The sequence below is a fragment of the Protopterus annectens genome, chromosome 11.part0 (assembly GCF_019279795.1).
Source record: "Protopterus annectens isolate FY-2018-M chromosome 11.part0, PAN1.0, whole genome shotgun sequence".
NCBI classification, from domain to species: domain Eukaryota; kingdom Metazoa; phylum Chordata; order Ceratodontiformes; family Protopteridae; genus Protopterus; species Protopterus annectens.
In genome coordinates, this window is record NC_056745.1 from 1,229,680,923 (window position 1) to 1,229,705,279 (window position 24,357).

Sequence of the window (24,357 nt, forward strand, 5' to 3'; positions counted from 1 at the left end):
TTTGGTGCTCAATATGACTTTTTTTTTGCTTGTCTGGGAGCCAGCTGGTAAATTGTTCAAAGCACTTAGTATCACAAGAACAGGTCTGGACAAACAGATTTTTTTCATCCAGACCCTCATTTTCCACTCATGTTATTCCTCCCACCCAATAAGCCTGTCCACCTTCTCTCTGAGGCATCTACTTGCAAGTTATGCACTTAACACTCAGTGGAAGTGTGGGACATCCATCCATCATCCATGGGGTCTGGGGATTTTTTGCACACTTATATTCCTCCTCAATGTGCCAAGCACTAGTTATGGGTGGCTGGGTGTAGCGAAACTATGGCATGCTCCACCTCCAAGCCCTAAGGGATATGCACTGACCATCAATCCTGCCTCTCCTTCCTGGTGTTCATTTTCCTTGTGGACTAGCCTCCACCAGCACTGAATTTGAGGGGCATCAGTATGATCCATCCCCCGGATAGGAATAACCCATCCTCCTTGGCAACTCTGTCAAACACCTGAGACTCTAATCAGACTCGGGTCACCTGGGTCATAGTCAGGGCTTTATCTCTCTAGGCCACCAGAATGGTTTAGGTCAGGACAAATAGTTAAAACATTTAATTTTTAGCAAATCTCTCTTACTGAACAGAAGACTGACTAATATAATACTTATTTCTTCTTCTTCCCTACACACTGAAGTCTATTACAACTGCCTTCTCTTAATTTTCATCCTGATGATCTTATAAGTTTATACTTCCCGACTCCACCTTGGGTCTGTATTACTTATTTCCAGTATACCTATTTCCTTTACTTTACCTATGTCCTATTATCTGAGCATTACCTGATTCATTACTTGACTGCATAAATGAATTTCCCAATGATTTACTGGCACTGTATACATGCTCTCAATTTGTATAATCCTGTACAGAATTTTAAATACCCTCATTCAGTTTACACATCTGTTAGCTTCTTTGTATAATCTTGATAAATGTCCATAATTGCAGGATGAAACTGTTACTTTTCATTTTAAATTACTATAAATATTTTATTTCAGCTGGCTATATGCTTAAATTTGGAACATTCTTATGTCAATTACTTTCTGCCTTGTGGCCGGGTGTGTAGCTAAAGAGTACAATGACAAGCTCACCTAATTAATTAACAAATAAAATAAAATAAAACAAAATAAATAAATAAATAGTAGTGCTGTTTTAAACGGCTCGTTAATGCTATTCTTGCTGAAATTTCTGCAGTTGCTCTGACTGGAACAGGAAAGAGAGTTTAGCATATGATTTAATCCTTCTTTCTGACACATGAGGGTACATCAAAAGACAAAGGTTAAAGGTACACAGCTGCTTGGGTGCAATCACATGCTTTGTAGTTAATTATTCTAAATATAATGGATATAAAGCTGGCTCTTTGAAAAGAATGGATCCTGGAATACAGCCTTGGTGACCGAAGATTGAGTACCAGAGTCCTTTGCCAGTGAAGTGAACCAGAGTGCAAAAATTAGCACCTCATGGTCAGCTTGTTTATGAAATGAACATGGCTGTTGGCTGTGATCTAACTACTGGGGCACTTACTGGGTAGGGAACAGAATGAATGCGCACAATTGTCACATGGCTTGGGGATGACAGCCTGCCAAGGGGCACATTGTACTCTAATCTGAAGTGGAACATGGCTGGCAGTGTGAATGCACAAACTTTCAGGTGGCTTTGATGTACCTGACACTGCAAATTGTCTGCTGACCAGTAAGGAGATGGGAAATAGGTGCTTATTTGAAAAATTAAAGTCTGCCATAGATAGATGATCTTGGATAGAAGAAGAGGTTAACAAAAGATATGGAGAACCCCCATAGATACGTGGGGTACTAATGACATGTAGATTGGGGAAACAAATGGGCTAAATGGGTAATGGGGAGTGTTAATGTCATGTAGATTGAAGAAATGAATGGGTCACTGGAGTACCAGGAGAGACGTCATGACCAGGCTGGAAAGGGACAAAAAGAGAAGCTAAATATTTGCAATTGATGGTCATAGTGCCATGACTTTTCTCCTAAACCTGATTATGTATCATCTGAAGCATTCCCTCCTGGTTTGAGAAAGGACAAGTATATCTGAACATATCTCTGATTTGTTGCCTCCCTGTGTCAAGGCAGAATAAAATAATTCATTACTTGCTTTATTTCAGTCAAGAAAAATGTAGCAGGACTTCTAGTAAGTAAATTTAGAGACATTTATTCAGGGTCAAACTTTGTTATCATACAAATGCTAAATGTATTTATTTATTTTATTTATTTAAATCAGTGACAATGTAGGGGATTTATGATTCATCTCTGAGTATGATTGGCTTATTATACAGTTCAACTAACAGGATTAATAAGAAAATGCCAATGTAGTGTGCAGGCTGGTTGTGTGGTTTTATGTTTGAGGAGACCAGCAGATGCATCACCGTGAAGCACAGAAATGGTGTTTTTGGAGAGTTGAGTATAACCAGAAAACAAGCCAATTCCTGTTTGAGATGCGCATGTTAAAGATCATGCAGCTGTAGACATTAGGGGTAAATTATGTGTCTGTGCAATGAGCTGATTCCTTGGCAGAGGACTCAGCCTCAAACTACTTGGTTTTGCAGTTCAGTTCTCTGCTTGGGTGACTTCTGTGCAGTATCTGCATTCCCGTCCTGTGTTCGCTTAAGTTTTGAATGGGTGTGCCTGTTTCATCCCACCTCTCAAAGATGTGCAATAGACAGGCTTGCCCCTGCTCAAAATAATGTTTTATTTTGTTTTTTAAAAAATTGCATACACTGAGGTCATTTTTTAGCACATGAACAGTGAGGTGTCGACTTCCATATTTTCAGATATATGTGTTCAATATCAAGGAAGTAAAACTTTGGGTGTTTTCACGAATGTGTAGTATGTATACAGCAGTGATCATCTGTCCCACAATAAAGGAAGTGAGATTTTGCAACATGGATTCAAGCTTCAGGAGTTTTTCTTTCTATCTGATATGAGCAAATTCTGTTTTCTAACATAAAATCACAAAGGTGATTTTCTGCTGACCATTGAGACAACCTGAGCACTCCAGCCAGGGGTAAGAGATATTTTAACTGCACAGCAGTGCCCAAGACTGTTTTTTTTCACTTCTTCTTGGGATTTCTGGCCTCAGAAACCCAAGCTAGACTGGTCTTCTCCTTGACAGTACAATGCAAGTGGTTAAAAAGACTGGTGTACATATATATATCTATATATATATATATATATATATATATGTATATATATATATATATATATATATATATATATATATATATATACACACACACACACATACATAGATGATGTGTCTACTTCAGATGACTGACAGACCAAAAGACTGAATCCCAAAAGACTGAAAATTCAAAATACTAAACACAGTTTTAATGCAGGGACAAGCCCCCCCTGCACCCCTCATGTGTGTGGAGGGGTGCGCCCCCTACACCCCCTGATAACTATATATACCAATTCCAAGATCGCACAACAGTGGAGCATTCCATCATTCAGTATTTTAAATTTTCAGTCTTTTGGGATTCGGTCTTTTGGCCTTTTAGTCTTCTGAAGTAGACCCAAAAAAAAAAAAAAATATATATATATATATATATATATATATATATATATATATATGGTTCTACCTGACTTAGAAGATCGACGAAGAGAAGACCGACGCGAATCGCGAGTGGCAGAACATCGACAATGCAGAAGACCGACACGACGGATGACAACACCAACGCCGAGGATGCCGACATGGGGAAAGGCTGTGTGTTGAGTAGTGGACGACGTTAGGGGTGCGAGGCAGGTAAGTGTGGAGATTGACGGTCTGTGGGGATAGGGGTGGGTTAAGTGAGCTAGGGGTAGGGAGCGATAGGCGTGGGTTAAGTGAGTTAGGGGTAGGGAGCGATAGGGGTGGGTTAAGTGAGTTATGTTAGAAGTTAAGGCGATAGGGCGGGTTAAGTGAGTTAGGCCCGTTGTGAGGGTAAGTGTGTCGATAGTGACGGACCTTAGGGTTAGGTAAGGTTTAGTGTGGGCTTGTAAGGATTTTGGTGTGCTTGTGTTGTGTGTGTGGTTTGTGGAATGGGGATGTGTTTTGTTTTAATAATTGTTATTGTGGTGTGTGCAGTGTATGGGGGTTATGTGTGGTTTCGTGTTTATGGACTGTCGAATATGTGGTGTCGGTGATGTGGTTGTCGGTGTTGTGTGGTTTCGACTATGTCAGGTAGAACCATATATATGTATGTATGTATATAAAACTATATATATATATATATATATATATATATATATATATATATATATATATATACATAAGAGAGAGAAAGAGATATGTATATACATGCAATAGTAGAGTACTTCAGGGATAAAATGGTACACTTGAGAAAAATACATGAAACATGTAAAGCATTTTTTTCTAAGCAAAAAGGAACTAATTTACTAGAAGACTGGTTAATATCTAAGTGTATTCCAGGTAAGGTTTCATAGCAGTGAGAGTGTTAATGTGTGGTATGGACCTAAAGGACTGACTCAGTGCTGGTATCAGAGGAAGAACAATGGCTATGGATCTGGAAAGATCCACACTGTATGTTAAAGATGAAAAAAATATACAGATTTTAGGACCGAGTAGCTGAGTTTGCTTCCAGAATTTGTGGGTTAACCTGGCAGTCACACCAAAGCAGTTATGCAAATCTCTTGTCGCTGAAGACAATCTCTCATTGTTTCCAAACATTGTAAGGGAGATGCAATATTTTGTTTTGGACTTTACTTTCATAAAACATGTTTACTTTGGTTTAGGAATGACTATCAGTACACATGTTGAATATGTGACATGGAAGTATCTGTGATACTGAGAACTGCTGACTGGGTTAAAATAATCGCACTTAAAACATACATGCAAATTAGATGGAAAGTAAGGGGCATATTTACTATTAGTAAAATCCATGCTGTAAGGGGTGTCTTTATACTATTAATTCACTGAATAAAAACTACAGTTTGAGTCTCCCCGATTTTCTCTTGAATATATGTAACGCTTCAGAAAAAGAGGTAATTGAAAGATTTAAAATAAAATCAGCTTCACTGTAAAGACATCAGTATTCAGTAAGAGAAATTAATGACTTTTCTGCAGAAACAAAAGTATCCAAATATATATGCATATCTGTAAAATACTGAAGTAGTACTAAGCAGGAGGAAAGGTTATGAGCTTACCTGACTTTTACTTTCCACTAACACCATACATAATTGGTCTGACATGCCAGCCATAACAAATGGTGCTTTCCTTCTTGTTAACTTACCATGAGTACTGTGTGGATCTTGCTTCTCACTGCCTTATGCAATGCTGTCAGCCCATCCCGTGCCCGGAAGTCCAAGTGGGCACCACCATTTCTCAGCACCTTGACTATGTCAGAGCTGCCCTCTATCTGTGCGGCTAATGTCAGGGGGCATTCTGCAGGAAAAAAATAAATGGCATTAGTAATGCAATGAAGCAAAAGAAAACTATCTTGACTGTCTTAGTCCAATCTATTTTCCAGAAGTTAACTGCTATAAAACAAGGGTTATTGTTTACCAGCCTTCACAGAACCATTGAATTGTATCTTAAATATATCTCAGATGCACACAGAGATCAAAGCATGTTTTTTTTTCTGACAATAAAACAGCTCAGGCTGTGAAATATTACAGATTTAGAGTAAAGTCAGTATTATTACAGTGTGAGAATAACTACAGGGTGCACTTAAAATCATTAAAATCACATGTTTCTATTGTTTCTCTTCACACTCATTTCATTGTTGATCATATGATCTTGCAGAGTGTGAATTAAGTTTCCATTACATGGAGAATTGTTACCATAAGTCATGGATTAGCATACATTTATTTTCCTGGTATGATCTATGTTATACACTCTGTGTTATGCCTCAGAATTCAAATGGCTTGATAATAGTGAAGAATAATATTTATGCAAAGTAAAAGTTGAACCCATCTCAACTGTGGCAGAGAGCTTCTGAGTTTGAAAATTAGTTTGAGCTGGATAATGCAGGGTGCTGGGATTTCATTAGGTTGAGAAGGTTGATAAATAAGATTTAATAGAGCAATATTCATACATAGCTTAAAAATGAGAGTCCGATATCTTATTTCAGGTTGTAAATTAATATTTGAATTGAATGGTACAACTGTAGTGAGTAAATCTTCAAAAAAATATTGTAAAATATGCTGTACTTCAGTTAGAAAAGTCATCACAATATTTATCTTAAATCATACAGGGTTAAGGATAACTGTTGACCTAAATGTTAGTTTAATGAGACACAAATGAACTGCATTTAGCAGAACTTGTTATAATTATGTGTGAATCTGTTTCGTTATTAAGTAAATTACTCTAGGCAAGTCATATATATACTACATCCAGTATTTCTAGGTCTCCTCTAAAAAAGTTACTAGACTCTAAAGTGTAACACATTAGTATAACAATGTTGTTGTGTCTTTCGGCTTTTCCCGGTTAGGGGTCACCACAGCAGAACTCTGGTCCGCTAATGATTGGTATTTGATTTTTACATGCCGAGTTACCAGCCCTGATGCACAGCCTTCAACGAAGGTACGCCCATTCACGCATGTCTCCATGCAGAAGACGCTCTAGCTGAGAATCAAACCGGACAGCGTCTTACTGTGAAGCGACAACGCTACCGCAGCACCACCACCGAGGACAAACAACAATAATAATAATAATGCACAACACTGATGTTTATAAGGACAGGTTACTGATGCCTCTCTCTCAGAATTCTATATGATTAGTCTGCAGAGAAAAACAAATGAAAAGTAGTGCATTTACTGCCACTTTATTACTTTTACTGTTAAAATAAGATCTAGTCTATAATAAAAAGCAAAATAACCAAAGACTATATAGGCTATGCTAGTTTAATGCAATATTGGTTCCCCTAGTTTTGAACCATATTGTACAAGACTTCTAACATGCAAGGGAATGTGCACACCTTGTGAAATACAAAAAACACCTTTATCATAAAACAAAAAAAATACATTTATCATAAAATTTTCTTTTAGTATTGTCAGCCTAAAACAGGGTAGCTAGTAGCTGTAGCATAGTCCAGACACAGGTTTGCTGCATCTGGGCCTGTTTGTTTGAAGTGGTTGTTTGTTCTGAGCACATTTCCAGGCCATCTTGCATTGGAAAGGGCCTTTCTACACTTTACTGAGAGGATTGTGCTGATTGGTACCTGGCTTGTAAGGGCTGGCTGGTCTAGGGCTTGGAGTAAGCACCTCATTTATTTGTTTGAGCTTTTTTAAAGTTATTTTTAGGTTTTAACCTTCTGGTATTTAAGCCCCACCTTTGAGTGGGTTTCTGCTTGTTTGCGCATGGTGCAGCACTGCTCACTGCCATGCGATTCTGCCCCATAGCCGGATAGATAATTTTGACAATTTTTCTCTTAGATACAGCTGTATCCTATTAGTGTAGCCCTCATCTTTAGCACATTTTCTGGCAAAGAGGCATTACTAGTGAAGGTGTGTAAGCACCCCATTGTGACAACAGTCTCAAGAGTTTTTCCTGCGACCTTGCTCTACTGACTAGTGAAGCACTAAGCCTAGCATCTGAGGTAATAACACACTGCTCTCACTAGTTATTCCTATGTGTGAATGACCCCTTTTCCTGCCATATTTCTGTTTTGTATCATATAAATTTACTTAGCACTATGGATGGACAATTTCCCACAATTTCTCCAGCCAGCTTGGTCAACATGGGCATCCTGAGGCAGTGTAGCAATTGCCTTATTTACAAAGACAACCTCTACTTCTAGTCCACACAAACTCAACATGTGAGAGATGCATCTATATGTAAATCCTTGAATCCATGCTCTGTCATGTGCTAGTCAATGCATCTGACACTGAGCGGGTTGTCAGCATGCACACCTCACCACCTACTCCATCCAAACCCATATGTGGATGTCCTTGCCAGAAACTTACCTAAATACCAGAGACCTCTCAAACACAAACATAAGCACGCTACACATAATACTTCCTCTGTAGAACAGAATGCACACAATAGCTCATGCACCAGTGTCTCATCTGTCAAACCCATAATGTTAAATACTACACCTAACATATTAGTCATAGGTGATTCCATCATGAGACACACAGATGTCCCTCTCACCAGGATAGATAAGGAAAAGGTCATGGTCAGCTGTCTGCCAGGTGCCAGGATCCATCATATCACACATGCAGTCAAGTCTCTCAACAACAGGTACCGTTATGACTCTGTCATAGTCTATATTGGTATGAACGTCTTGAGATGTACCTCTCTGGACTATATGAACAGAGACATGACTGAGCTCTTGGACTGTGTGTCTCGGGCAGGTATGTCCCTAGCTTTAAGCAGCATTTTACCTTCGCTTAGAATGATGCTTCAATACAAACAGAAAATAATTGACTTCAATAATTGGCTTGGTGTCATTCTAACACTCCAGTATCTGTTAGCCTGGGATGACATGATCGATAGAACTCGATTCTTTGCCAGGGATGGTCTTCATCTGTCACCCCTGGGATTTCAGCTACTGGCAAAGGCTCTTTCCACCCCATGTACTTTTTTTTTAGGCAGTGTGACAAGGACAAAACTTCCGATGTAAAAATACCAACCACAAACAACCTCAGTGTCATGCTGCTTAACACTAGGAGTTTTAACATGAAACTGCGCTCATTGGAAGCAGTCCTCTCCCTGGAGGATGCAGACATTTCTGCAGTCACGGAGACCTGCTTCAAGGTTGTGCACCCCAGCCATACTGGGCTACACCTCTAACACACGTTCAGACCACAAACAGAAGGCAAGAATTCTAAAGGAGGTGGTACATCAGTATTCATTAAAGATAAATATATCTCCAGACTGGTTAAATAGTATAATACCCTAGAGATACTTCAGGTGAAATTAATTGTTGGTAGGGCACCTATTCAAGTCATTGCCAGCTACAGAACCCCCTCCATGAATCAGGATACAGACTCTGCTTATTTGAATCAAGTTGAGTCTATCAAGATACATCCGAACATCATGGTTTTGGGTGACTTTAAGTACCCTAGCATTGACTGGGTGAATTACCTGTGCTCAAACTCACCTGTCCAAAGGTTCCTCAACTTTGTCAATCCAATTTCCTGGACCAGCTGGTTGACACCCCCACTAGGGATGCAACATCCTGGATCTGGTGCTTACAAATATGGGAGACCACTGTAGCACCCCCACTATGAGTTCATCCCTGGTGAGATCTGACCACAAATCAATCTCATTTAAAGTAACTATCACACCTGACCCCCCCCCCCCTGTCCATCAGCAAATAGACTAAAAAACTTCTGCAAAGCAGATTATAATCTCTTAAGGGGTGATATAAATAATTTTACTGCACCTCCCTCTCAGATGGAACTGGTAACTGTGCCGAGCTCTACACCAATATCCTATACAATCGCCTGTATAACTGCATTGACTCAACATTACCTGTCAGGACCAAAACAAGCTCTTCAAGGAAGAGCAAACATGCCTGGCAGACAACCACCATTAACAAGATTTATAATAAAAGAAATAAACTGCTGTCTAAGAGTAAAAAGGAGCAGGCTTTAAATTGGAGACACTCTCTCCTCAGCTTAAATAAGCAAATAAGACTTATTGAGAACCCTCCAAGGCAAACTTTAAATCCAAATTAGCTTCCTCAACAAAGGACAGCCATAAGGAGTTCTTTAATTACATCCATAACTTAAAAGGTAACACCCAGATTTGCACCAAATTTGTAGTTAATCATAACAGATATGTGAACATAGCTAACCTGTTAGTTGACAGGCTTGTTGAAAACTTCTCTTCTCTGTCCCCACCACAAGTACCTCATGACATCTATTCCATCTGTCCCCTACCTTTTATCTCTAAAGAGCAGGTCATAAATGCCCTCCCTAAGGCCAAAAACACAGCATCAGTGGGCTATGATAACATCCCAGGCTACATCCTACTTGGGCTCAAACAAGATTTAGCATCACCATTGGGTACTCTCTTCAGTCACAGTCTAAGCACCATCTTTGTCCCAGCTGAATGGATAACAGCCACCATTATCCCCTTGCACAAAGGTGGTGTTTCTACTGACCCTGTGAACTACAGACATATTAGCCTGACTAGCCTTATCTGCAAGGCCATGAAGAGAATCATCATTGACCTTATCAACAGAGATATAGGTAATCTCAAAACACTAGATCCTATCTAGTTTGGATTTATCAAGGGGAGATTATGCCTGTTAAACTTGCTGGACTTCTTCAAGACAGTCACCAGGGCTCTGGACGAGGGGAAATCTCTGCATACAGCCTACCTAGACCTAGTCAAGGGATTTGACACTTTCCCTCACTCAGGCATTATTGCCAAACTTTCTCAGCTAGATATCAAACCTTATATTGTAAGGTGGGTTGTGAACTGGCTCACTGACAGAACCCATACAGTTAAAATAGGGGAATCCACCTCCAACAGTAGACCCGTAACCAGTGGAATTCCACAGGATTGGCCCTGGGTCCTCTACTGTTCAGAATCTATTTCTCTGAACTACAAGCTAAAACTAAGGGACTTTGGCTGAGAAAGTTTGCTGCTGACTGCAAACTGAGTGCAGTTATAGAATCTCCAAATGATGTCAACATCCTTCACAAAGGTCTTACACAAACAAATGATTGGTGCAAAAGTCATGGCCTCAAACTCAATGCAAAAAAAAGTATTATCATCCCTCTTGGTGAGAACGATGTGCCTGAAAATGACCACACCAATGGCAATACCCTAAGTATGCACTCTGTGGTGAGAGATCTGGGGCACGCAGATTGACAGCAACCTTGCCTTTGATCAGCATGTTTCCATATTGGTAAGAAGGGCATTCTATAAGACTCATGTCATAAGTAAGGGCATTACCTCAAGAAAAGAAGAAGTTATCACCTCCCTGTACTCTTCACTCATTAGGCTAATAATTAAGTACAGTGCTCCTTTTGGTAGGTACCTTTTAAAGCACCTGCAGCAATTGGAGAGACCACAAAGGTTCCTCAAAAGGACAATTCAAGGTCTTCAGCAGCTATCCTATGTGGAACAGCCAAAATCACTGTCATTTTATTCTGTATCATACAGACTACCCAGAGCTGATCTCTGTCTTGTGCATAATGCAATTTCTGACCACGCTTTATTGGAAATGCTGCATATCCAGAAGTCAAATGGCACATGGCTTACTTACTCTAAGGACCTAACCTGGTATGTGACATCAATAGAACCTGCTGGAGGGATAGATTTATCTCCCAGAGGTTGCCATGCCTTGGAATAGACTTCCACGTCATGTCAAATGCAGCACCTCATTGGCCCTCTTCAAACACAATCTGGACGATTGGATGAGTAACCATATATTGAACTCGGGGGTTCCACCTGTGTCTCTGTTGGACAGGGGCAATAGGTGCTGATCGTGGTAACAAGGGTAAATTTGGCTAGGTTTGTAAGGGCCCTCAGGCTATTAGCCTAGTAAATTCTTATGATCCTATGGTCCTATAAATGAATATTAATATAAAAGTAGCAAGGAAATGACTATATCATAAAGTTTGCTTTGAAAAGGAAAGCCACAAATGTAGTTTCAATCAACTTCCTTAATAGATGTCCCCACCACACACATAGTTGACAGCTAAGTTTATTCAGCTCCTTATTGTGGATAAGACATAAATAAACATATTTTGTGACCCTGGGATAGCTTACTTTGCAGTCTGATCCGCTGGATCTCACAGTCACATTATCACAGCGTATTATGTTTTGTGTTGTATTCTACATACTGTTCTACAGTTGTGATGTACATATTGCAGAATGACAACTTCTAGTTTTCCTTCTGTAGCCCAGAAATATGGTTTCAGTTATAACTCACACATACAACATAGCTAGGCCACAAAATATATAAAGAAATGCCCTTGTTCTGGTTGTATACCAGCACTGTCCTTTGTTTGAAGATTATGTAAAGAAACGCGACCTTTACAATAAAACATAAAAGCCATTTCATTTTATTGTCACCTCAAGAATAAAGGATATTGGCTTACATATGACTGTGATTCATTTAATTTTGTATTACTTATTTGGTAATAGCTATTTTCATTTGGTTTCCACTGCAATTATCTCCCATCAGCCATGTTCAAGGACCATAGGTTCATAGGTGTGTACTAGGCCAATGGCCCTGGAGCCTTTACAAGCCTAGCCCATAGAGGTGCCCTGGCATCATGCCACTGTTAGTTTCCGGTGCATCTACCAAGTAGAGCCACTGGAGTGATCCCCGGGGTGAACTTTCTATTTCCCATCCACTCATCAAGATTTCTCTTAAAAAGGGCCAGTGAGGTGCTCTGCTTGACGTGTATGGGAAGTCTCTATTCCAGAGCATGGGCATTCTCTGAGTTATGAACCTGTCCCTCCAGCATGTTCTGTTGATTGTGGTAATGAGGTTGAGGTCCCTGGAGCATGTGGTGCTGAGGGATTGGATTTCTTTAGGTATAACATTTCTAACAGGGCTGGGCCAGACATGGCTTTGTAAGTCAAGCAGGAATTGCCTCTTAATAGATGATATGAGACAGAGAAAAGCTGGAATTTTTTCAGTCTGTCCATGTAGGGCATGTGTTTCAAGGCCTAGGATCCTCTTCATGAGGAACTTTTGTGGCCTTTCCAGCTGTTGCAGGTGTTTAGTGAGGCACATGCCAAATGGGGCATTATACCCGATGATTGGTCCAATGAGGGAAGAGTAGAGAGAGATGATGACCTCTTTCTTCCTGGATGCAAAACCCTTAGTAATGAGATGTGCCACAAAGAAGGACTTTCTGACCACAGTGGCAATGTGGTGGTGGAAGTAGAAGTTGCTGTCAACCTGTGTCCCCAGATCTCTTATAACACCTTCAGTGTTCAGTGGGCTACCATTAATGTGGTAATTAGTGGAAACTGAGTTTTTCCCAAAGGGAATGATGATGCATTTTTTGGCATTATGCTTAAGGCCATGGTTTTGACACCAGTCATTGGTCTCAGTGAGGCCTTTCTGTAGGATATCTACATCACTTGGGGAGTTAATAATGGCTCCCAGCTTGCAATCATCATTGAACTTGGTCAGCCAGAGTCCCTCCATGTTGGCCTGGACTTCTGAGAAGCAGATGCCAAATAGGAAAGGCCCCAGGACTGATCCCTGTGAGACTCCACTCGTCACTGGTCAACAGTCTGACTTGGAGTCTGCTGCTTTCACACTGTGGGTTCTATCTGTGAGCCAGTTTGCAACCCATCTACTGATATAGGGGTTGATGCCTAGTTTGGTGAGTCTATCAATTATTCCTGAGTGAGGAATGGTATCAAAGGTCTTGGCCAGATCGATGTAGGCTGTATGAACTGCCTTGCACTCATTCACAGCTCTGGTGACTGACTTAGTTATCTGCTCTTAACTCCCCAAAACATGTCTGACTGCTTCAGACTATTGTCCAGCAAATGGGGAAATCCCCAGGATAGCGTTTTGGGGAGTATGCAGAGAGGAAATTGGGGGTCCCAGTACAATGCCATCCTGACAGCTGCAGACGGCATCTATTGTCTTACTTCTAGTCCCGCCCAGTTCCCAATATGCATTACATACACACATGCCCCTGGACTGGCTTTTATAGCACATGGCCACAAGTAGTTATCATACAGTTTAATTTTACTATTGCAAATGCCAAGAAAATGTTTCCAACAGCAGGCATGCACTCTGTGTGCATGCTTACACACAGTAACTCCAGTACTATTGCACTATGGCTTCAGTGGTAACAAGTACTTTACTAACATACACTGCATCATGACCATACTGCAACAAGAATAACACCCAACAAGGAACTATATTCATGTAATGAATGGGAGACAAAAAACAGCTCATATTGTATGCAAACCATTCAGGTTGTTATGAACTGTAGGAATAACGTACAAACTGTTACTGAAGACAGCATACTTACTATTGCAGAAGGTATGATTCAACACATTTTTATTTCAGACATTTTTGCCAATAAATCTTAAGTTAAATGCCTGTACCCTGCCTTATTAATGTAAAGCATAAAGACTGCTGTGCAATGGATGAAAAAATATAAATAAAATATCTGATTTTTCATGGAATGTATGACACTGGTGGTGATTACAGTTAAGAGTAAGGAATGTCACTATAACTGGCATCCTACAGACAGAGGTGACCTGTGTCTGGCATGCAAGTCATCTTCTGATCCATTACTGATAAAATTACTGCATATCAGCAAGTCAAATGGCATCCAAAATACTCAGTCTAGGGATCTAAACCTCTTCTGCAACATCAACAGACTAATTTAGAGGGACAGGTATATCTCACGGAGGATACTGATGTTATGTTTGTTGTGTAATGTTTTTTTTCCAAGATTCATTAGGCATTTATAGGCTTGTAGGATAGTTTTTTTCCCAGTTTTTCCAAACTTGGTTTTATTTTATTAATAGTTGCTTTGTAGGCTTTGTTAGTCAGGGTGCTGGGATGAATCAAACTCTGCTAGTTCTGAATGGAGCTTGACTGTACAGTAAGGTTAGGAAGATTTGGTTAAAATCTGTAACTGCATCATCTAGTCATATTGTTTTTAGGTTGTTCCAATTATATTTTTTAAAGGCAGAGGTAAAGAGTTATGGGTTGAAATCATGCAGGTTTCAAGCATGTTCCTGAGCTACTAGCCATTTAATATTTACCTGCTGCCAAATTGCATAAGCGAGCAGGCCAGCAGGTGGTCACTGATACTTGTCTGGTAGTGTTCCACTGGCATTAATGTTATTAAATTTGTTTATTAGAATCCAGCCTATAGTAGTTTCTTAATTTGAGATTTTGTGATTTGTTAAAATCCAGACTATAGCAGTTTCTTTATTTAAGTTTTTGTGCACCCTGATGGTACTGTTTATTATTTGTGAGCAGTGAAATAAGTTTAGGTCTGGTGAAGTTTGGGGAATTTGCTTCTAGTCTGTGTTTACATCACCAAAAATTATTCTTTCTTTATACTGTGGTACAGCCATGGAAGAATTTCTTCAAATGTGGCTAGATTCTTTCCTATGGGATGTAATTTCTGTTATACAAATGGATTAGATATTATTAAGTTTGAGATGGGTAATTAGAATTTCTGCATTTTGAAATTTTGGGAGGTTATGTAGAGCTGGTGTGCCATCTGTGTGGAGTCTGCATGTTCTCCCTGTGTTTGCATGGATTTCCTCCCACATTCCACAGACATGCAGTAGGTGGACCTGTCACTAAATTGGCCACAGGTGTGAGTGGGCATGCAAGTTTGTTGTGTGTAAGAACTAATATGGCAGGGATAGCCACCTAGCAGTGTAAATCTTGGCTCTAGGTGGTTGTCACTGTTGAAGTGGCATCCCATCCCAATGTGCAAAAATGGGAGAAGGGGTTATGGATTGATGGAGGGATAGATGGATGGATGGATGGATAGATGGATGTGGAGATGGGGTCAGTTCTAGGCTGTTTCTAAAGATAATTGCTACTTCACTTCCATATGTTGTTAATCTATCTGACCTAATTATCTTGTATGCTGGGGGAGTAGTCTTTTATTATCAGTTATATCTATTTTTTCCTAGGTTTCAGTTGTGACAGCTATGTCATGGCTATACTGTGCATGGCGGTCATGGGTTTTATTGAATATGCTTTGAAAGTTATTTTGTATTAGGAGATTCTGACCTGCAGTGAGATTTGGGAAGACAGTAGAGTGGATCTGAGAGGATCTGGTTGGTGGTGGATGTATATGTCTGGTGGGGCCTGGGTTTGGGTGAATACTGCCACTTATTAAAAGCTTAGTGGTGGTGGTTTGAGGTAGGTAGTAATAGTCTGTTTTTTATGCATGCAGGAAGGTGGGTGTACTGAGTTTCCTGGTTTTATGTATTTGTAGGTGTGTATATTTAGAAGTGTGGGTATATTTTGAGAGATATAGATTTAAATTGTGTTGTGTTATGGAATGAGTGTGGATGTGGGCTTGTGGGAAGATACTTGAATGGTTCTATGTAAGACTAGAAGTTAGTGATGTGAGGAAGTTCAATGAGGAGACGTATGATGGTTGAGAAAGAAAAATGTGTCTTAGAGTGACATAATAGGTGTAATGGGTTCAGCATAGTTGCGTAACTACTGGTAGTGTGGAAGGAGTGCAGAGTATTACAGGTACTTGGCTTGTGTAGTTTGTTTTGGAGGAAACATGAATTATTGGAAGTTGACTCTCTTTGCAGTGGAAGTTTATGAGTGGGAGGCACTTTTAATTTTGAGGAAATGTTGCTACTTGGGTTGTAAGGAGTATTTGATAGTGTGAGAGCCTAGAATGCTATGGTGTGCTGTCTGGCTGAGCTATAGGTGGGGTATTTATTGGTTAAGGTGGAGTGGATGGTGTGGCTAATGGAGAATAAAGGTAAATGATAAGGGGTGGCTGGGAATTAGGGATAGGGTAGAGGAACAGAGGAGGTTAAAATCCACTCTGTGAGCAATATCAGTAAAAAATATCAGTAAACTGCAGGCTACAAAGATAAGGAAGAACACCGAGAAGTATTATTATCTTGGGCTAATACCTGTCCCCTTTCCTGAGGACATTGTTATGCATTGTTTTGACAGAGTCTGTGAGCTTGCATTATGTTGGTGAGTATTACTATGGAATATTCTATACAATGATGTCTAGGTCTAAAAATGTTTATATTTGGAGACAGACAATTAGCTAAATAAGATATTATTTATTGTATAGTTTTTGTTTTATATTTCTTTTCCCTTTCCTCACCTTTAACTTGGATATAGAAACCAATCAATGGTGGATGGGTTGTATTAGTATAGGTGCAGTATAGGTGCAGTATGTTTACTAGTAGTGTGCACATTGCAGTTACTGGCATACATAAGGCATAGGGCAAACACTCTTACAAAATTATTATGGTGGTTAAAAATCACTAATTGTACTTTAGTTGACAGTGCTTTTGTGATATGTCTTGACTGTTGCAAGAGGAATAATGGTAGTCATGTTTCCTGTTAACTTCAGGTTATGAGGGAGTTATAGCAGCATTGAGAATACAAGAAGTATTTGTTTAAGCTAAAGCAGATGAAACAGTCAGTGAAAGAGAGAAATTAGTAAAGGATTACTACTAGATACATAGATAAATATAGATTTACAAAACTATCAAAACCAGTGTTGCCACTGATCCTCTGACAGTGGAATGTAGTGACTGCAGAAGGTGTTCTGGGATAGAGAAAAGATACATAGAGTGTAAGAGCAGACTTGTTTTTACCTGATAAATGCAGTGGACATAGTGTAGAAATATAGATATGTTTCAGTAGAATTACAGTGATTATTATTATTAGTAAGAGGTTATAAGATGAGGTTTACCAGGTACAGATGCAGAAATGTATAAGCAGTAGGAGCAGTATTACTATATCATATGAAGTTCTCAGGCTGAAGCAAATACACTGCACTCTGTCAAATACATCTCATACATTTTATGCAAGACAGAAATTACAACAGCAGTCTCTGTCATGCCTAACAAACACTGTCTAGTACTACTGTAAATGTGTGATGGTTATCTTAACAGGTAGGATATAATGTCACCAAAGCTAGCGAACAGCTCATCATTTAATGCAACAATACCAGGAGCATAACCTTAGTGCAACTGACAGCAGTCAACAAAGGTAGATACCATGTAGTAGGGACTCACGCACACAAGAACACTACTGGAGATGAAGAGCAAATTAAAAAATCAACAACTGACATATTCAGCAAAATGCTAATACAGTTCTACTCAGCATTGCTACAATTAGACCCAGCAATTACAGATTGCCAAAAAGAGATATTACTTAAAGATGCATTGCACTGTTCATGGTAAAAAATGCCGGGAACAGAGTAAGGCAATGTTAGACCATTTTGGTTTGAATATTTGTTTTGCCATAAGCAGACATTGCTCCTGGGTTACCCTTGAAAAGTGTGTGTGTGTGTCCGGTTGGCCTATCATGGTTAATAAATGGGTATATATACAAGTGTGAGTGTGTGTGTGTGTGTGTGTGTGTGTGTGTGTGTGTGTGTGTGTGTGTGTGTGTGTGTGTGTGTGTATGTATATATATATATATATATATATATATATATATATATATATATATATATACATATACATGTATGTATTACGTCAGTCTTATGATCTTAAAAGCATCCACATTTATTTTTCCAAATGTGTGATTTTTTTTTTTTACATGAGATAAAAAATCGCAAACAATAGTGACTTCAAGTTGACCCCTTCCTTTACTCTACCTGTGATTTACTGTTTTAAGTCTGTCCTGAAATTCTTACATTTCACTTTTTACAGTACAACCCCGTATGTATCTGACTGATTGTAACATTCACTTTGCAATTTATTGTACTCTGATGTGAAACAATGTATAAAGTACAATTAAGATGGAGATCATGGAATAAATCTTCATCCAAGGCAGTAGATACTTGCAGAAAAAAAGACAATAATATTAGGAAAGCAATGTCTTCATTTAACAAAGCCAAGCTGATTCTAATCCAGTTGACCCAAGTACCCTATCTGACAGATGATAAGAAGTATGATTTATTATTTCTCATACATTGCCGAAGATGAACTTCAGGCCTATATAGCTGTAGTTACCTGTAGCAAGTTTCAGGCCTACCTTTCTTATCAGTCCACAAATGCATGTTTCCATGTCACAAAGATGAAGCAACACTTTGCACATGTGTTACACAAAATACCCAGTGGACCAACTCATTTATCTTTGACAATGAATAATTTCACTAATGTGTTATCTAGGCCCTTGGAGTTAATCTCACTTTTCTAGTCCATTATTAATATTTTCCTTAGTAATTATCAGCCTAGAGAAATTATTAGTGGAGGGTAGGTGGGATTAGTTGCCAAATGGTCACCCATCCTGGATATAGGGAAGAAATCTAATGAACTGCAATAAGAATCTGAATGGCAACACTCAGTTCTTCTCTGAATTACAGCACAATGACACTAAATATACAGAACCAACTGATGCTGCCAACATCCTGGCAGATAAGTTCAGTGCTAACTTTACCCCCCTCTCACCCCCTAAAGGGCCCATCTCTATACTGGTAGAATGCAAACTTCCTGTAATACAAAGCCAAGAACACAGCATCCATGGGACCTGACAATATCCCAGGTTGTGTCCTACACAAACTACAGAACTTACTGGCACCCCACCTAAGTACCATGTTCAATCATAGCGTCACCTCAGGCTTTGTGCCCAATGAATAGTGAACAGAGACGGTTATCCCATTCTACAAAGGGGGATCCACCATGGACACCGGGGACTACCACCCCATTAGCCTAACTAGCCTGGTCTGCAAGGCCATGGAACGTATCATCATGGAACTTATAAACAAAGACATTGGTAATATCCAAACTCTGAACCCCAACCAGTTCAGGTTTGTAAAAAGCAGATCATGTCTCCTAAACCTGATAGACTTCTTTGAAACAGTTACCAAAGTCGTAGATGAGGGTAAGGTGGTACACAGCCTATCTAGATCTTGCCAAGGCTTTTGACACCATCCTCCACTCTGGAATTATAGATAAACTCACTAAACTAGGTATAAATCCCTATGTCACAAGATGGATTGCCAACTGGCTCACTGACAGAACCCACACTGTGAAAGTAGCAGACTCCAAATCCGACTTCAGACCAGTGACAAGTGGAGTACCACAGGGTTCAGTCCTGGGTCCTCTCCTGTTTGGTATATATTTCTCTGAAGATCTTTGGCTAATGAAGTTTGCAGATGACTGCAAACTAGGAGCCATAATCGAAACTCCTAATGGTGTGGACATCCTAAAAAAGGGCTTCACTGAGACAGATGCCTGGTGTCAAAGCCATGGCCTCAAGCTCAATGCCAAAAAGTGCATTATCATCCCTTTTGGTAAAAACTCTGCACCCATGAACTACTACATAGGTGGTAGTCTACTTAACACCGAAAATGTGATAAGAGACCTTGGGACACAGGTGGACAGTAGTCTCTCCTTTGATAATCACATTGCCACAGTAGTCATGAAATCCTTCTATGTGGCACACCTAATCACAAAAGGTTTTTCATCCAGGAAAAAAAGAGTTAAGTGTTCCCCTCTACTCATCACTCATTAGACCTATTATAGAGTACAATGCCCCTTTTGGTATGTACCGCACAAGACATCTACAACAACTGGAAAGGCCACAGAAATACCTCACAAAGAGGATTACTGGCCTCCAACAGATGCCCTACGCAGACCGTCTCAAAAAACTCCAGCTTTACTCCATCGCATATCGCCTACTCAGAGGTGATCCCTGCCTAGCATACAAAGCTATGTCAAACCCAGAGCTGTTGGACATGCTCCACTTAAAGAAATACCAATCCCTCTGAGCTACACGCTCTAGGGACCTAAACCTTGTCACCACAATAAACAGAACATCCCAGAGACTTCCCATACTCTGGGACAAACTACCTATCTATAACAAACAAAGCTCCTCATTAGCACTCTTCAGGAAAAATCTTGATGATTGAATGGGATAGGAAATTCACCCCTGGAATCACTTCTGTGGCTCTGCTCGACAGGGGCAAAGGAAAATAATTTTCTTGGGTGGCGAAAGCCAGGGTACCTTTTTGGCTAGGCTTATATAGGCCCTAGGGCAAATAGCCTAGTACCCACCTATGAACCTATGTTGGCACCTACTGTTGAAAAAGGTGTATGCGTGTAGCATATGGACTGGAGATATATGCTTAACTCTGCCATGTGGCCTAATGGATAAGGGGTCTGACTTTAGATCAGAAGATTGTAGGTCTGAGTCCTACCATGGTTGCACAACAAGTAACGTAGTCCTTGGGCTAGCAGTAAGGTTGTCATAATGGTTAAGGTGTTTACCTTACAGACACAAAATACAGATTTTGATTCTCACACGAGCTTACTGGCTAGGCTTAAATGGCCCACAAGGGCAGTTAGCTTAGTACTAATGTATGAACCTTTGAACCTATTCCTGCACCAACCTTTACCACACGTTTGACAGAGTGTGTAAGTATACAGGGGAAGGTACTGCAGATCTCATCATCTACAAGCAGGCAGATGAGTTACCAGTGGGGTGCTTAATCCATAAAATTAGAAAAATTCCCTGATGGATGCCTGGATGAAACAGTTCCTCTTGACTGCTCCTCACATGCACATGCCTGGGGGGGGGGGGGGGCTGGGGCCTTGATAGCTGACAGGCAATGGTGAGATGGGTAAGAAATATTTCTACTTTTTTCTTTTCTGGACATTTTGGTCATATAATATACTAGCTGTCATTTGGTTTTACTCCAACTTTCTTTTTTTTCAAGTCTATACTTGATCAGTTTCATCCCTTTTTGTGTACTGTTACTGGAATTTATTTTTCAGAATTATGAGCTGTCCTCTTTTCTACCAAGCATGTCTTTCAAAAATCTGTCAGCAGGCCTGACTGTTTACCTAACAGAACCGCATTTAGTGCAGTGAAAAAGACAAAAATCCACAATCTTACTGACATGTATTATTATCTTCCACAATTGCACATATATTACCTAAACACTAGAATACAAGCAGGGTGATAGTTCAATACATGACTTTTCAAATAGAGCAGTAAACAGAGCATAAAACAGTGTAAGACATTGCATACTTTACAGACTTTACCAAAGATACATTATTTTGCTAGTAAGATAAATCATGTGCAACAATTTTAAATATTAAAAAGGTATAAAAGCAACGAGAACAGATGATATCATTCATAAACAAAAGTCAGCCAGCACACACTAATTAAAAATGGAGTGGGCTTTATCAAACGAAAAAAAGAGAGAAGCCAGTGCAGAACTGTACCGTCCACATATTCAAAGCCTTTTCCTCTATGGAAAACTGTAAACATCTTCCTAAATGCACTGTAGTCTCATGCTGTACACAAATGCATATTTCAAAATATTGAAAATGTTAACACTCTTTTGGAGTTGTTAATCAATCTCAAGAGACTTAATAATGATGTTCTTTCAATCTCTCCCGTAACTAATTTGCTTTCTCTTTTTTGTTATGTTAATTTTCTGTATTTAGTGCTTTGTGTGCTTATATGCCATTTTTGGAGTGTGCCAGATCAGGAACCAGCCTTTATTGATCCAACAAGAAGTGGGTAAAAAAAGCTGGCGTCACCCACAATAACTGGGAAAACAGTCTTATGACAGAGAGTGAACTTCCTGAATTCCGCACAATTTAATGTTTTTATCTTCTCCTGACTGTAGCATCATGTACCTTTCAAAATGTGGCCTTCCTGACCTCTAGGGAATAGAGGAGAGAATTACCTTGCCCTGTGCTCAATAATTTTTTTCTTGTAGTCTAAAGGATTAATCTTCCTATAGGGTCTTCTAAGACAGATTACAGCTTTATTTGAAATCTATTAAATTCCTCTGAACAGACCAAGGTAGAGAGTAGCAAAGCAGGCACTTAATGAGCTGCTGACACGACAGAATAAAACCCTTTGAAAACATAATCACTCGGTGGAGGCTAAATTGGATTCCAAGTGCAGTCAGTATATTGTCCTTCCAGGTTTGTACATTCTGTAAATGTGAATGAATAAATATTTGATCATTTTGATTTTTCATTTAGTTCATCTGTCTGATGTGCAGTTGACCTGGTCTCAAGTCTTTTTTCTCTGCTGTGACTTTGCAGGCTTCTAACATAAAAGCAAATATGATGTCTTATGGACTGTATTAAAACTGCAGGTAGAGCTGCAAACAAATATGGATGAATTTGCAAGAAATAATATATGACCTCAGCAAAATGAAAGAGTACAGTTCTGAATCAGAAATGCCAACTTAACTTTATCTAAATTAAATTACATTTTTGGATAAAACATCTAGAAATTATCAGTTGTTAGCTAATCCCTGAGGATGAATGTCTACATTAAAGGAAAAACATGCTGTTAAAAGATGGTTCATTGCAGTTTACATGGTGCAATGTGTGTATATGTTAGCTGGGGTCTACTTCACTTACCCAAACACCACATGACCGACTTTCACTTCACCGAGATGAAAGGACTGGCAAACCAGAAGACCAATATTCGGAACACTGATATTCCACTCAAGGTAAGTAACTGCTTGGCCGCCTTGTTGAACTTTGCCTCTTCCCCCACAGCAGTGCGATCTCGGAGTTGGTATATTTAGTTAGGGGAGTGTGGGGGGTGAAGCACTCCACATAGGGAGGTGGGGTACAAAGCCCCCCACATGGGTGGGTTTACTTTTGCTCGTTTTTTTTTTTTTTTTCTGGGATGGCCATGCGGTTACTTACCTCATTCAGTGCTCTGGATGTTGGTCTTCTGGTTTGTCAGTCCTTTCGTCTCAGCAAAGTGAAAGTCGGTGATGTGGCCATTCGGGTAAGTGAAGTAGATCTATTAGCTGATATTATTGATTATAAAATGGCTTACAAGAATTTTGTAATAAACAAGTACCCTGCTCAATTAGGTAAACATTGGTAAAATACACTGCATGTGACAAACTCTTTTTCAGCTATCAAGGTGTGTAAAAATGTAGTCTTTCTGAACAAGGTCATTGAATGAGAAATCTCTCTCCCATATAGTGCAGCAACCTTAAAAGTGATTATATTGAGAAAGGTCTAAGAGAGTTAAGCCCTCTGCATTAAGGTTGAGTGGAAGGCTTAGTCTACCATATAAATGCAGGATTTGAATTCTACCTATAACTCTTTTTAATTACAGGATCACTATGAGTAGAAACTAAAACATATACTTTGTATCTCATCTGTAATCTGTAGACAGTTCAAATCTGTCAGTAAAAGTAAAGTTGATTATCACTAATTCCCTTTTTCCCAAACTCGAACGCCTTCCTTGGGGCTGATGTGCTCTTGTGTTCTTGGAAAACTACTACATGACCATACTGTGATGTGATAGCATGTCTGATGAGATTATAATGGTCTAGTCTCCCCAGTTTGATCACATTTCCAATTACCTTTAAGTGAGAGTAGTGAGAAATACTGCTATGTTTGAGAATTTTCTGTGAGAATGTTAGTTAGTGGCTTGCTGTAATCTTTACTGATTTGTTTTCCTACATTTGTCACACATGCTATCAAGTGAACCTCCACCCCTACATATTTATGCATATATATATATATATATATATATATATATATATATATATATATATATGTGTGTGTGTGTGTGTGTGTGTGTGTGTGTGTGTGTGTGTGTGTGTGTTTGTATGTGTGCATATACATATGTGTGTGTGTATATATGTATATATATACATATATATATATATATATATATATATATATATATATATACACATATATATATATATATATA

General features: G+C 39.3%; 1 protein-coding gene across 5 annotated transcripts in view; it reads right to left on the reverse strand.

The window, feature by feature from the left end:
• SHANK3 (SH3 and multiple ankyrin repeat domains 3) overlaps positions 1-24,357 on the reverse strand; it is a 7,266,504-nt gene that overhangs the window by 4,694,456 nt on the left and 2,547,691 nt on the right. For all 5 annotated transcript variants that reach the window (XM_044088609.1, XM_044088608.1, XM_044088610.1 and 2 more), the window contains one exon: positions 5,296-5,447. In XM_044088609.1, coding sequence (XP_043944544.1) covers positions 5,296-5,447 — 152 coding nt within the window. The remainder of the gene's footprint in view (positions 1-5,295; positions 5,448-24,357) is intronic.